The 13,161-nt window shown below is 54.1% G+C and overlaps 1 protein-coding gene across 1 annotated transcript in view; it reads left to right on the top strand.

Moving 5' to 3' along the window:
• Positions 1-12,121, top strand: part of PTK7 (protein tyrosine kinase 7 (inactive)) — a gene marked incomplete at its 5' end in the record, with an annotated part of 36,474 nt that extends 24,353 nt beyond the window's left edge. Inside the window, 16 exons of the mRNA XM_080615313.1 lie at positions 639-786; positions 2,021-2,151; positions 2,409-2,675; positions 2,889-3,022; positions 3,415-3,550; positions 3,681-3,800; positions 3,952-4,101; positions 4,376-4,526; positions 4,876-5,003; positions 5,647-5,850; positions 9,775-9,930; positions 10,088-10,320; positions 10,893-10,973; positions 11,054-11,205; positions 11,282-11,460; positions 11,650-12,121. Coding sequence (XP_080471439.1) covers positions 639-786; positions 2,021-2,151; positions 2,409-2,675; positions 2,889-3,022; positions 3,415-3,550; positions 3,681-3,800; positions 3,952-4,101; positions 4,376-4,526; positions 4,876-5,003; positions 5,647-5,850; positions 9,775-9,930; positions 10,088-10,320; positions 10,893-10,973; positions 11,054-11,205; positions 11,282-11,460; positions 11,650-11,810 — 2,531 coding nt within the window. The 3' untranslated portion in view covers positions 11,811-12,121. The remainder of the gene's footprint in view (positions 1-638; positions 787-2,020; positions 2,152-2,408; positions 2,676-2,888; positions 3,023-3,414; positions 3,551-3,680; positions 3,801-3,951; positions 4,102-4,375; positions 4,527-4,875; positions 5,004-5,646; positions 5,851-9,774; positions 9,931-10,087; positions 10,321-10,892; positions 10,974-11,053; positions 11,206-11,281; positions 11,461-11,649) is intronic.
• Between the last annotated feature and the right edge of the window lie 1,040 nt (positions 12,122-13,161).

Below are 13,161 nucleotides of genomic sequence, written 5' to 3'. Positions count from 1 at the left end.
CTGGGGCTTGGCTGCTGTTCTGCTCATTGCTGGTGGGAGGGAGCCAGGCTGCAGGGGACGTGTCAGGCTGTGTGACTTTACCTGTGCAAAGCCTCTGACCAAGACAGGCCTGGCTGGGTTTGGAGCCTACCCTGTCTACAAGTGTTAATTTGCCCTTTTCTGGAGCAGGTCTGTGCTGTTGTCTCTGGTACTGGAGCACAATGGTTCTCCTTCTGTCAACAGGGTTTGGACCCTGGAGGCTGTAGATGCTGCTGGTTAGGCCAGTACTGGTATTACCATGGTGCCACATGGGTGAGATGCCCCGTTGGCCTTTGGAGGCAAGACTGGGGGAGCGCAGGAGATGTTGAGCTTAGAGAGGTATATTTGGAATTGGACAAGGGAATTTTCAGTCCAGCAGCAGGTTTGATGTGTTTGTGAGGAGCCCGGGGTGCTCAGGGCCTTGCTGGGAGCGGAAGGGGCTTTCCCCAGAGCAGCTGCCATATGCAGTCCCAGGCTCTGGCTGCATAACTACAGCCGTGCTGGCACGTCTGCCTCCATGGGGCTCACAGAGTGCACCCAGCTCTTTTTTGAGAGCTCTGGTGAGGGACACCGTAGGCAGTTCTGCTCTTCTCACCCTCCTGTGGTCTCTGCCATTGCAGATGAGAGCTTTCCCCAGGCGGTGATCATCCCGCAGGATCTCATTGTGACCAAGAACGAAGAGGCCATGTTTGACTGCCAGTTTGAAGCTGTGCCCCCCCCCACGCAGGAGTGGCTCTTTGAAGACAGCCCCATCACCAATAGATCCAAGTAACAGGGACTGCAGTGATGTGGGCAGGGCTGGGAGAAGGGCCACTGTGTTCCACAAGCAACAGAGAACTGCCAAACCCTGGCTGTACCTGAGGGCAAGCATTCAACATCAGGCTGGCCACCGGGATTGGTTTCTCAGCTTGGCTGGCTTGGGTTTAGCAGAGCCGTGGCACTTGTGCATGGCCTTTGTCAGCACAGGACTCAGCAGGCAGTTTGTCCTCCAATGGGTCTGTGGGGCTGTCCGTCCTAGATGTCTATGTATGACAATCCCCAGAGCTGGGAATGTCTCCCAGTCCCAAATGTCCATGTGTGGCAATTTAATGGAGCCAGAGGCAGCTTAAGCCTCAGACACCCCTTTAGGACAATTCCCAGAGTCAGGAACATGTCCCAGAACCAGATGTCCACAGGTGGTGATCCCCAGTGATCACTGAGCCTATGGCTGGCTTGTACCTCCAGATACACGTGCATGGTGATCCCCAGCGCCAGCACTGTTTCTGAGCTCCAGACACCTATGTGTGGGGTAATCCCCAGAGCTGGGGACATCTCCCAGACCCGGGAAATGGTGATCCTGGAGCCTGGGATGTTTCAGCCAGACAGCAAGTGCTGCTGTCCAGGCACCAGATGCCCAGTGGCCTGGCAGCTCCCAAGCGCCACCTTGTGCCCCCTCCTCCCTTTCCTGGCTGTCCCAGTGTTCGTTGCTGCCCGTTTTGGTGATGCACCCACCAGACTTGAGGCATCTTTTGGTGGGAGCCAGCTCTTCTGAGAGGAAACGGCCTCGAGTTGTGCCAGGGGAAGTTTAGACTGCATAGTGGGAAGAATTTCTTCCTCAAAAGGGTTTTCAAGCATTGGAACAGGCTGCCCAGGGAAGTGGTGGAATCACCATCCCTGGAGTCATTTCAAAGATGTGTAGATGTGACACTTAGGGACATGGTGTAGTGGTGGGCTTGGCAGTGCTTGGTTAACAGTTGGACTCAGTGACCTTAAAGGTATTTTCCAACATAAATGATTCTATGATTTTCCAAGAAATAGACTTGTGTTTGGTTATTTCCTCCATGAAGCATGTGTCCCACCATCTCCGTGTTTGCATGCCGTCCCTCATGCACTGGGAAGCTTTAACTTGGCACAAAGTCTTCCTCTTGGTTCCACGAGCTCATGTAAGGCACCGCAGGGCTGTGGCTCTGGCCCATGTCCTGCAGAGATGCCCACTGACTCCTGCCTCTCCCCATGTGCCCAGAACCACCGTGTTCGCCAACGGCTCCCTGCTGATCACCCAAGTGAGGGCTCGCAGCACCGGTGTCTATAAGTGCGTTGGCCATGGGCAGAGGGGGAAAGCTCTTGTGCTGAAGGCGACACTGCGGCTAGCAGGTGAGGTCCTGGGGCTGCTGGCAGGGCGGGCAGTGGGTTCCGGAGTTGCAGTGGCACTCTAGAGCTATGTGACAATATAGCAGTGGGTCAGTGCGTGGAGAATTGCTTGGTTTATCTGTGAAGTGACTCCTCCTTGCTGCATGGATGGGAGCTTGTGTGCTCTCTCCCTCGGCTGGTGGTTCCAATGATGATGCTGATGAATTGGTTACACTGCATTTCTGCCCTGTTTGAGCCCTGCTCTCTCTTGCTCCTCTCAGAGATCGACGAAATGGCACCCTTCTCCCCAAAGGTGTTGACCGCGAACCAAGGGCACCGCGTGGCCTGCACAGCCCCACGAGGCATACCCACACCCCAAGTCTGGTGGGAGAGGAACCACGAACGGGTTCCCACCACTGGCAGGGTGCACCAAGAAGCGGAGCAGCTTGTTTTCACCAGTATCACCGAGATGGATGCAGGGACCTATACGTGCCATGCTGCCAACAAGGCTGGAGAGAAGAAACAGGAGCTGAGCATCACTGTGGCTAGTAGGCAGCTTTCCAAGCAGGGCTGGGAGCAGAGAATGGGGCCGGTTTGGGATGAGCTTGGGTGGGATGGCACATCACTGATAAAGAGAGGCATCTCTCTCATGGCTGGGCTGTGGGGCCCTATGGCTGGCTGCAGACTGCCTGTCTGGTCTATGCTGGTGCTGGCCAGAGAGGTGGTGAGTGACCTGCATAACCCCTCTCCTCTGTGCTCAGCGGTACCCAAGTGGGTGGAGATGCCCAAGGACAGCCAGCTGGAGGAGAGCAAGCCAGGATACCTGCACTGCCTCAGCAAGGCCTCCCTGAAACCCACAGTCACCTGGTACCGCAATGGCATCTCCATCTCTGAGGTGAGGCCATGGGGCAAGCCCCTGCTGCTCATGGGCCCTTCTGCTGGGCACCTGCTCAGCTCCTTCCCCTGCTGCTGTTTTTGCCTTGCTCTTAGGCCCAGCATCCTTTTCACCCCCACTGTGGCCATGTTCTGGGCACCATCTCCATCATACTGGTGTATGGGTGCACAACTGGCTGTCTCTAGCCACTTGGTTGGTGGCTGACCCTGCGCTTTTGAGGCAGTGGTAACAGAGATGTCGCTGTAGCTTGCCTCAGTTCTCAGTGTGAGTCTCAGCAGAGCTGTGTCTATCTGATGCATAGTGCAGGCACATGGAGGGTCAGCTTCCACAAGCAAGGTCCAAGCCCAGAGCTGGTGACATTTCTACGCTGCTCCTTCCTTCCCTCTGTGCAGGACTCGCGGTTTGAGATCTCTGAGAATGGGACACTGCGCATCAACAACGTGGAGGTGTATGACGGGACCATGTACAAGTGCGTGAGCAGCACGCCGGCAGGCAGCATCGAGGGATATGCACGGGTGCACGTGCTGGGTAGGCTGATGAGCACTCCACATCCTCCCTTTGTGGGCAGCTGCTTTGCCTATCAGGGTGCAGTCATGATGCCTCCACCTCAAATGCCTTCTGCAGCTGCGGGGGTTAACAGCACTCCTGTCTCTTGCAGAGAAGCTGAAGTTCACCCCACCGCCCCAGCCGCTGCAGTGCATGGAGTTTGATAAGGAGGTTACAGTCTCCTGCTCAGCCACTGGCAGGGAAAAACCCACCATCCAGTGGACTAAAACAGGTAAGGAGGACCTGGATGGGATATATCTGTTCGTGACTTGGGGTCCCAGGAGCTTTGCGTTGCCCCATCTCTAATATGGGTGAAGTAGTGGTGCTACGGCTGCCTGGTGCTTCGTGCATGACTGCTGCATCTCTCTTCTTGTGCCGTGCAGATGGGAGCAGCCTGCCATCCCACGTCAGCCACAATGCTGGTATCTTGTCCTTCCACAAGGTGAGCAGGAGTGACTCAGGAAACTACACGTGCATCGCTTCCAACAGCCCGCAGGGCGAGATCCGTGCCACTGTGCAGCTCGTGGTAGCAGGTGAGAGTTCAATGGTAGGCAGGTGGGTTTCCTGCTGTGCTGGCCTTGTGGTGGATTTGCCTGAGTGGCACCCAACTGGCATGTCCCTGCAGAGATAGAAATGTCTGGCCTGACCCCAAGCTCTGCCCCATGGCACTTGAGTGTCTGGTTTGTCAGTGCTTTGCATACAGCTCCAGAAGGCATGTGTCCCTGTGTCATTGCTGGCCCCGCTCCCTTGCGGGGGGTCAGCAACATTCCCAGGAGCTGACAGCATTCGTGTCCTCTCTGCCTTCAGTTTACGTCACCTTCAAGCTAGAGCCAGAGCCCACGACAGTCTACCAGGGGCACACAGCCATGTTCCAGTGCCAGGCAGAGGGGGACCCTGTGCCACACATCCAGTGGAAAGGGAAGGACAAGATTTTGGATCCTGGCAAGCTCCTGCCCAGGTACACAGCTTCCATTCCAAACAGAAATGTGTTGCAGCAGGGTGCTTCCCATGCTTACCCAGCATGCAGGTGCTGATGGTGTGGTCTTGGGTTCCCATCCTGGAGGACTCTCAGTCAGTTTTCTCTGTGTTCCAGGGCCTGTTGTCTCCTGGCCCTAGGGTTACCCTTTCTGCAGCCTGCTGGGCTGCAGTTGAGCTGCAAACATTTGTTCTTGAGCATTGCACAGCCTGAGATTCAGAATGGTTGCACTGGGGACATGGGGCTGAGGCACCTGGGGAGCTGAGGCTCCAGGTGCCCCAAGCCTGCCTCTGCCCTCTGGGACTTGCAAAGGACTCTGTGTGCTTGGCAGGATTCAGATAATGCCCAATGGCTCCCTTGTGATTTACGACGTCACCACTGAGGACTCAGGGAAATACACGTGTATCGCTGGCAATAGCTGCAACATCAAGCACCGCGAGGCCTTCCTCTACGTTGTAGGTAAGGGGGTCCCCTGCATCAGGACATTGCCTCCGCAGCAGCTTTAGGCCCTGATTCTCCCTGATGCTTCTTTCTGACAGGAGGAGAGGAGGCTCTGGGGAGACCTTGTAACAGTCTTCCAATACTTAAAGGGAACCTACAAGAAATCTGGAGTGAGCCTTTTGACAAGAGCCTGTAGGGACAGGACAAGAGGGAATGGCTTTAAACTGACAGAGGGGAGATTGAGATGAGGCATTAGGAAGAAATTCTTCCCTGTGAGGGTGCTGAGGCCCTGGCACAGGGTGCCCAGAGAAGCTGTGGCTGCCCCATCCCTGGCAGTGTTCAAGGCCAGGTTGAACGGGGCTTGGAGCAACCTGGTCTAGTGGAAGGTGTCCCTGCCTGTGGCAGGGGTTGGAACTGGATGAGCTTTAAGGTCCCTTCCAACCCAAGCCAGTCTGGGATTCTCATCCCACCAGTGGGTGCTGCGGGCCAGGTCATGCCTGCTAGAGTGTCAGGGCAGCATCCCTGTCAGGGTGAAGTGCAGTCTGGAGGAGGAGGTGGCCACAGCAGCAGAGGGGGCTTTTCTCATTCCTCCAGCACATTCCTGAGCAGGATTTGGGAAATCCTCTGCATCCTCATGGAATTGGTTCTCTTTGCCCCACAGATAAACCAGCAGCAGAAGAGGATGAGGGACCTGGCAGCCACACACCCTACAAGATGATCCAGACCATTGGACTTTCAGTGGGGGCAGCTGTTGCCTACATCATTATCGTGCTGGGGCTGATGTTCTACTGTAAGAAGCGAAGAAAAGCCAAGAGGTTGAAGAAGCACCCGGAGGGCGAGGAGCCTGAAATGGAGTGTCTGAACGGTGAGGCTGGCACCCCAAGGGTGGGAGCTTCACTGCCGGCCCTTGGGCTGGAGGGGCTGAGGGGCAGGGAGCTCCCAGGGGAAAAGGAAACTCCTCCTTACCCTTGGAGTCTCTTGCTCTTAGTTTTGGCTATGGCTGGTGGCAGAGACTTGCTGCCAGGTGAGAAATAGGCAAGTTGGTGTGAAAACCTCCATCCCACCCGCACGTCATGCTCATCTCTGTCTGCTGAGTTATGTATTGCTCCTGCTTTCCAGCACCCTTACTTGGCATCACATACACCCTTTGCCGAGGGGAGGAGAGTATCCCTATAGCAATGTAATAAAATAGTGGTACCCTGCTGGCCTGTTCAGATCACGCTCCAGCAGCTCTGGTGCTGGGGGGAAGACTTCACTGAACAGCCCTGAATTCTGCTGGGAACTCACGCTGTTATCTCTGAAGCCCATATAGGCTTTGAGCATCTACAGCATTATCCAACAAGAATTTCTGGAGCATAAGAGGTTATCTAAATATTATCTTCCTGCTTTTCAAGCTTGTCACCTATTAGCTCTGCACTGGAGCACACAGCTCTTCTCTATGTCTGATCGTTCTTGCAAATGCCTTTTCTGGTTGCACTGTCGCCTTTCAGAAACAGGGAGCCCCAGGCAGGATTTAGTGCATCCAACTATGCAGTGGCACAGCTGTGCTGTGTCCTGTTTCCAGCTGTGCCACTGGCTTCAGTTCTCTGCCCACAGAGCTCTCTCCGGAAAAAGCAAGTGGGCAGCTCAGGGCTGAGCCCCCACTCTCGGTGAGACATCAGGGTTGCTTTCCTCAGGCCTCATGTTGTATCTCTGGCTGCATCTCCAAGTGCTCAGCATCCCTCTGCAGCTGGCCACAGCTAGCCTGTACTTTTGCACTGGCTAAGCTGGCGGCTTTGGCAAACAGCTGGCAGCGGCACTCCTTCCATGTTGGCAGCATATTGTAATATCCTGGCTCCTACCTTCTGTGTGTGCACTGGAGGATGTTCCCTCCTGTCCTGTGGCAGCTGAGCTGCTTTTTAACAGCTGTTTCCATGAGACCCTGCAAACAGATTAAACTGGGTCCATTGTGCATGAGCTATGTGACTCCTCCAGTGAACCCAAGAGATCTCTGGGGCATCATTTTCATTTCCAAAAGCTGTTTCAGGTCTTTCTCCTGACATCGTTGTTGTCCTTGCACCACTGATACCAGTGAGGACTTAGAAGTGATGGGGTGCGGTTGAGTTTGCTGCCATTATAATTCCCTGTATCTCCCCCTATGATTCAGGGGACGGTGAGAGATGTCTGTGAATGCAGACACTGTGCTTCTCCCTCCAGATCTCCAGCACACAGCCACATCCTGATTGTGGGAGGGGTTGCTTTGAGGTCCTGGCAAAACATCACTGCTGCATTTGTCTCCTGGTTTATTTCTCCTTTATTTGTGCTTTGAACATAGCCAAAGATCTGGCTGTGGGGAACCTCCTGAGAGCAGGGATGCAGGAGCATCTCTGCAGCTTTGTGCTCTGCTGCTGTCACCACTGTGAGCTCTTCCTGTTGGGCAGGTTGGCAACTCACTTGTGCCAACAGGCTCTGGCCAGCATCCTCTTCCTGTGAAAGGATTTGTTTTAATCTCTTTTGAGGACATTTCAGATTTTTATTTTGGTCTATTACGTTTTTCTTTTTATTCTGCCAGAGTTTGCCTCTTCTTATTCCCTTCATTTGGAAACAGTTTAGCTGTCAGAGAGATGCATCCTCACTGCTACAAGCAGACCCAGCTGCCCAGATGTCTACAATCCTTTTTGGTACTTCCATAGCCTCTCTGGAGAAGTGATTTGTTTGCTGTCAGCTCCAGTGGAGTCACCTCCTTCACCGTCTTCAAAGATGTGTCTCTTTTCCTCCCTTTGATTTTGGTCCCTCTTTAGCTGGGTGACCTGAAGTATCTCACCACCTGACTTTTCCTGAGGATCCAGACAGATTTGACCTTCCTATGGATTTGCAGTGGATCATTCCTATGGATTTCCTGTGGATCAGTGCACTCCTTACAAGTCAATCATCTTCCAAGGTCACGTCCTTGGTGTGCTGCATTCATTGTAACAAGGGTATTTGCTCTTGGCATCCCTCTGACTGTTCTACTTTTTTGGGGTGAATACAGACATGGCATTTGGGGAGATTCAGGGCTGTGGGGACTGATGGGAGCATTTGGTTTCTCTGTTGGCACGTGCTAATTTCTCCAGGGTAGTGTGGCTGTGTCTCTTTCTCCAGAAGATGCTAAGGTGTTGCAGTCAGGTGGCCAAAGCAGGCAGCTCCTCTACACTTGATTCCCCTCTAATTCATGTATCCCACAGTCTAAACTTCCTGACCATTTTTGCAGTCCCTTTGTTATCAACTATCTTGTCAAGCCTCCGTGAAACACAGGGATGTTTGTTCTTGGAAGTGTCTGTTGTTGCTGCTTGCGGGTGCCGTCTCTCAGTGGCAGCATGCTCACTCTGCAGCCTCTTGTGTTTTCTTGGCACAGTTGTAGCAGTTCTCTTGTATTATCGTCTTGGCTTCAAGCTGTGGTCTTGAGACGCTATCAGTCATGAGTGCAGACAGCACAGGGTCAAACAGTCTTGCTAATAATTAGCGTAAAACCAAGGAGAGCGTAAGTAGTGTCGAGCTTTGATTTATAGGATAAATGGTGTTTTTTCACTGTGGTCTTCTGCAAATGTTATTCCAGCGCATGAGAGATGACAGCTGTCAGTAGCCATGGTTCTTAAGTCAACATATCTCAGTCTTTACAGCTCCAAGCCTACCTGTGACAAAGCCAAAGCCCCTGTCATTGTGGGCTGGTACCTCTCCTGTATGCATGCATTGTAAGCGTGCATGTACACACGCTGCTGTACAATACCCCTTGATGGAAATTATAGGGAGTGAGATTCCTGTTGGAGTTACCTCATGCTGAGTCAACACTTAGTTTGTGACTAAATCCTTTTGTGTGGCAGGGGTTTTCTTAATGCTCACCCTGGACTAGCTGAAATGGAATGTGCGCAGTAATGCAGGGTGATGCTGCACGTGTGTCAGGCAGCTTAGCTTGGTGCTGTGCCCTGCTTTACATTCAGACTCCTGCCTTATGGAAAGTACTTCTTCCTGGTGCAAAGTCTTATACAAGCAGTAAATGCATTCAAAATCAAGGTTTGCTATCTCTACAGCTATCTATACAGTCTTTCCCCTACAAGCTGCCTGTAAACTGCAGGGTTCTCTACTTTCTTAAGGTAATAATATTTTGTCCTGTTCACTGGCTTTTGTTTGTGCCAGGAAAATTTCTAGTTTGTTGCTGAGCAGAAAGCTTGCAGGGGTTGATTGCAAGGATGCTGCTTCCTAGCACTGCTCTAACCCAGGCAGTAAAGGAAACTCCAGGCTGATCTGGTCTGACAGGCTCAAGATTATCAAGGCCATGAGCATTGCTAGCATGCTGGGAAGTGAGCAAGGAGCAGGGGTCAGGCTGCAACAGCCAATGCCAGATCGATTTGAGTCTCTTGGGCGTCAAGAGACTGTGGCTGTAGTGAGCAGGGTCCTCTTTGCTCTGTCTCCGCTTCACACATCCAATCTCCTGCTGCTGTTCTGCAGAGTTTTGTCAATGGTAGTTTGGATGTAGCCGCCCCTTTGGGATGACTGAATGCCATGGGATGGACAAGGCCAGATGGGGCTGGTTCACTCTGGGACCAAAGCCATTGCTCAGCATCTGATTTCAAGGGTGGCTGCAGGGCTGTCAGAGATGGGGCCAGACCTGAGACCTGAGGGAACAACTGTGTAGGGGCTACGCTGTTGCCTGGGGTACTTGGAGTCAGTTGTGGTTGCTTGGAGTGTCAGCCTCAGAAGGGGGCTGATGCCCAGCTTGACATTCTCTGTACAGCCTGGCAGGATGCTGAAGCCATTTGTGCTTTGCCTCCAGGTGGTGCTTTGCTGCAGAATGGGCAGATGACAGCAGAGATCCAGGAAGAAGTGGCCTTGACCAACCTGGGCAGCAGCTCTGGGGCCAGCAAGCGGCACAGTGCTGCTGACAAGATGCACTTTCCACGTTCCAACCTGCAGACAATCACAACCCTGGGTATGCTGGGCCACTCTGGTCCTGACCCCGCTCCAGCAGGAAACCCCAGCATGTCCTAGCCAGAAACCTGGATGTGCTGAGATACTGGGGGCCCTGCAGCTGCACATATGCTGTCCTAATGCATGCTGACTTCCCATGTGCTGGTTTGCACTTCCAGGCAGGGGGGAGTTTGGTGAAGTGTTCCTGGCCAAGGCGAAAGGTGCTGAGGATGGTGAGGGTGAAGCACTGGTGCTGGTGAAGAGCCTGCAGACGAGGGATGAGCAGCTGCAGCTGGACTTCCGGCGAGAGGCAGAGATGTTTGGCAAGCTGAACCACTCCAACGTGGTGCGGCTACTGGGGCTGTGCCGTGAGGCAGAGCCACACTACATGGTGCTGGAGTATGTGGACTTGGTAAGGCCCCTACCAGCAGTGCTGCATTGAGGAGGAGAAGGGGTGGACAAGTGTGAATGGGCAAGGGGCTTGCAAGTGTGACATGGTCCAGGCTGGCAGCACAGGGCAAGTGAGGTGTAGGGAGACGCAGCTGAGCTTACCATTGTTCCCAGTGTGTGAAGGGCTCTCAAGGGGAATGGGTGTCTCCTGCAAGTTCTGGAGGTGACTTTGTCCCCTTGCACATCCTCCTGATCTCTGGTTTATGCCCAGGGCTTGGCTGAATAAATTAAGCTGTGGGACTCCATGCTGCAGAATGACTGTGAATGCTCAGTGCTGCCATGGGGAACCTGGAGCTCATGGGAGAAAAGTCAATTTGGGGCATGAAAAACCTGGAAACATTAGGCCTGCTTGTCTTGATCTTAGCCAGTTGAGATCCAGAAGGCTTCCCCTACAGGGTCGGTACCAGGAGGACCAGCAGGGACCATGGCCCAGGAGATAAGCATCAGTGGGCCTGTCACATCCAGCCGCTGCAGGGACAGATGTGGCTGGCAGCAGGGAGAAGTGCTGCCTCTGAGTTTCTGTCTGTCTCCTAGGGGGACCTGAAGCAGTTCCTGAGGATCTCCAAGAGCAAAGATGAGTCTCTGAAGCCACAGCCCCTCACCACCAAACATAAGGTGATAGTGCAGTTCTGGAAGCATTGTGGGGCTGGGGACCCTGAGGAGGGCAGCCAGTGCTCACATCTCTCTGGGGTCAGGTGTCTCTCTGCACACAGGTAGCCCTGGGCATGGAGCATCTCTCCAACAGCAGGTTTGTGCACCGGGACTTGGCAGCCAGGAACTGCCTGGTTAGTGCCCAGCGGCAGGTCAAGGTCTCATCCCTGAGCCTCAGCAAGGATGTGTACAACAGGTCAGCTGGGAGCCCGGCAGGGGAATGGGAGGGGTGGGATGGCACCAGTCTCATTGCCTGCCTGTTCTGCCCACAGCGAGTACTACCACTTCCGCCAGGCCTGGATCCCACTGCGCTGGATGCCCCCTGAAGCTGTGCTGGAAGATGAGTTCTCCACCAAGTCAGATGTGTGGTCCTTTGGGGTGCTCATGTGGGAGGTCTTCATGCATGGGGAGATGCCCTACGCCCCACTGGCAGATGATGAGGTTCTAGCAGGTATATGGAGTACCTTGTGTTGTCCCTGGCACTGCAGCCTATCGTAGTGTGTGATGTCCCCTCTCTTGACATGGTGCTGGTCTGGCTGGGGAAGCTGTTCCAGCCCATGTAGAGAGATGCTGCCCTCCTTCCATGCCGTGGAGAGGATCATGTCTCTTCCCAACTGCCCTTCCGACTTTGCTTTGCCAGGTCTGCAGTCAGGAAAGACGAAGCTCCTGCACCCCGAGGGCTGCCCTTCCCGCCTTGCCAAGCTGATGCAGCGCTGCTGGGCCCCCAGCCCGAAGGACCGACCCTCCTTCAGCGAGCTTGCCACTGCCCTGGGGGACAGCCCAGCTGACAGCAAAGCCTGAGCATCCCGGCCCTCGCTGGGGAAAGATGCGGTGGGGTGGACGGGCGTCTGTAGGTGCCTGGGGAGCCCCTTGCACCCCTGCGGCCCCTCGCTGAGCCTGACCCCAATGCGCCAGTGAACAGCTCGGCACCAGCAGCTGCTGGACTCAAAGCACAAGCCAGTGTACCCCCGTCCCACCACCCCTCTCCTCCACTGGTCCCAAAAGACAGCCCTTGCTGCCTCCTGCTCTCCACCGTCCCAGCCCAGTGCCCTTGGGCTGCTGGCGTGGATGGAGCACGGCTCCTCCTCACCTGGTGAGAGCTGGGCTCCAGCACCAGGCTCTGCGTCCCTGCTCACCACCTGCATACCTGCTGGCCTGGCCCCTCCATGTCTCCATCCAGGCATCCCTGCCTCCCCTGCACCCCATGGGTACAGGCCAGCCAGCAGGAACACGAAGTGCCTGGCATATGAAGGAGCTCACTACCTTCCCCAACTACCCTGTGCCTTTTTTTGTACAAAGACTCTGGGCAGCGTCCCCTCTCTCCCTCTTCCAGAGCACCGACTCCTCCCTTCCATAGTATTTCTGTTACTGGAATGCAGCCTAGAGTGGGTTAGTTTGTTTGCTTGAGTGGAGGGTACCGCAGACACGAAGGGTTGGGTTTTGTTGGGTTTTTATGTGCTGCTCTCAATAAAGAAGGCTTTTTTTTTGTTTTGTTGTCTTTCTTTGGTCTTTGTAAGACACTGCTGTCAGATGGCTGTTGGACTGTTTTCCTCCATGTGGTTCCTGGGAAGGGCTCGAGGCCATTCCTCAGGCATCTGTCTCTTGTGTTTAACCCTTTTGCCCCCTTCCCAGCTGGATCTGAGATGCCTTTCCTAGCCTGTTGTGGCCGGAAGGAGCACTTTGCCTCAGTGCTTTTTATCTCTGGGTAGTCATGAGTTGCTTTCCAAGAGGGACTTGTGTTTCAAGAGCAAATATCCCTCTCAGATTCCCTGGAAGCAACTGCTTATGGATATGCTGAGAGGCTCCCCTCAGTTCAGGTGGCCAAGCTTCCACAGCGACTTTCCTCTGCCCTGTGGTCTTGGACAGTTCTGCAGCCTGCACTGGGTTGTGTTTTCACACAGGAGAGCTCCTGCTGCTTCTTAGAGGACTGAGGAGCTAACAGGTCCCACCCCCAAGAGAGGCTGAGGGCTCTCCATCATCATCAGAGATACTCAACCATACACCAGGTAAGTCCTGAACAACCCAGTCTAGTTGGCTCTGCTTTAAGCGCAGATGGACCAGAAATGTCCAGGATTCCCTTCCCACCTCTGCTACTCAGAGAGGCTATGGAGATGCTGGAGCATAAAGTGGGCTCATTTCTTGCAATGTGCTA

This window comes from Psittacula echo (genome assembly GCF_963264785.1).
Source record: "Psittacula echo genome assembly, chromosome: 4".
Classification (NCBI taxonomy): Eukaryota; Metazoa; Chordata; class Aves; order Psittaciformes; family Psittacidae; genus Psittacula; species Psittacula echo.
Note: the sequence above shows the minus strand (reverse complement) of the source record. Positions and strands in the feature narration are given on the sequence as shown.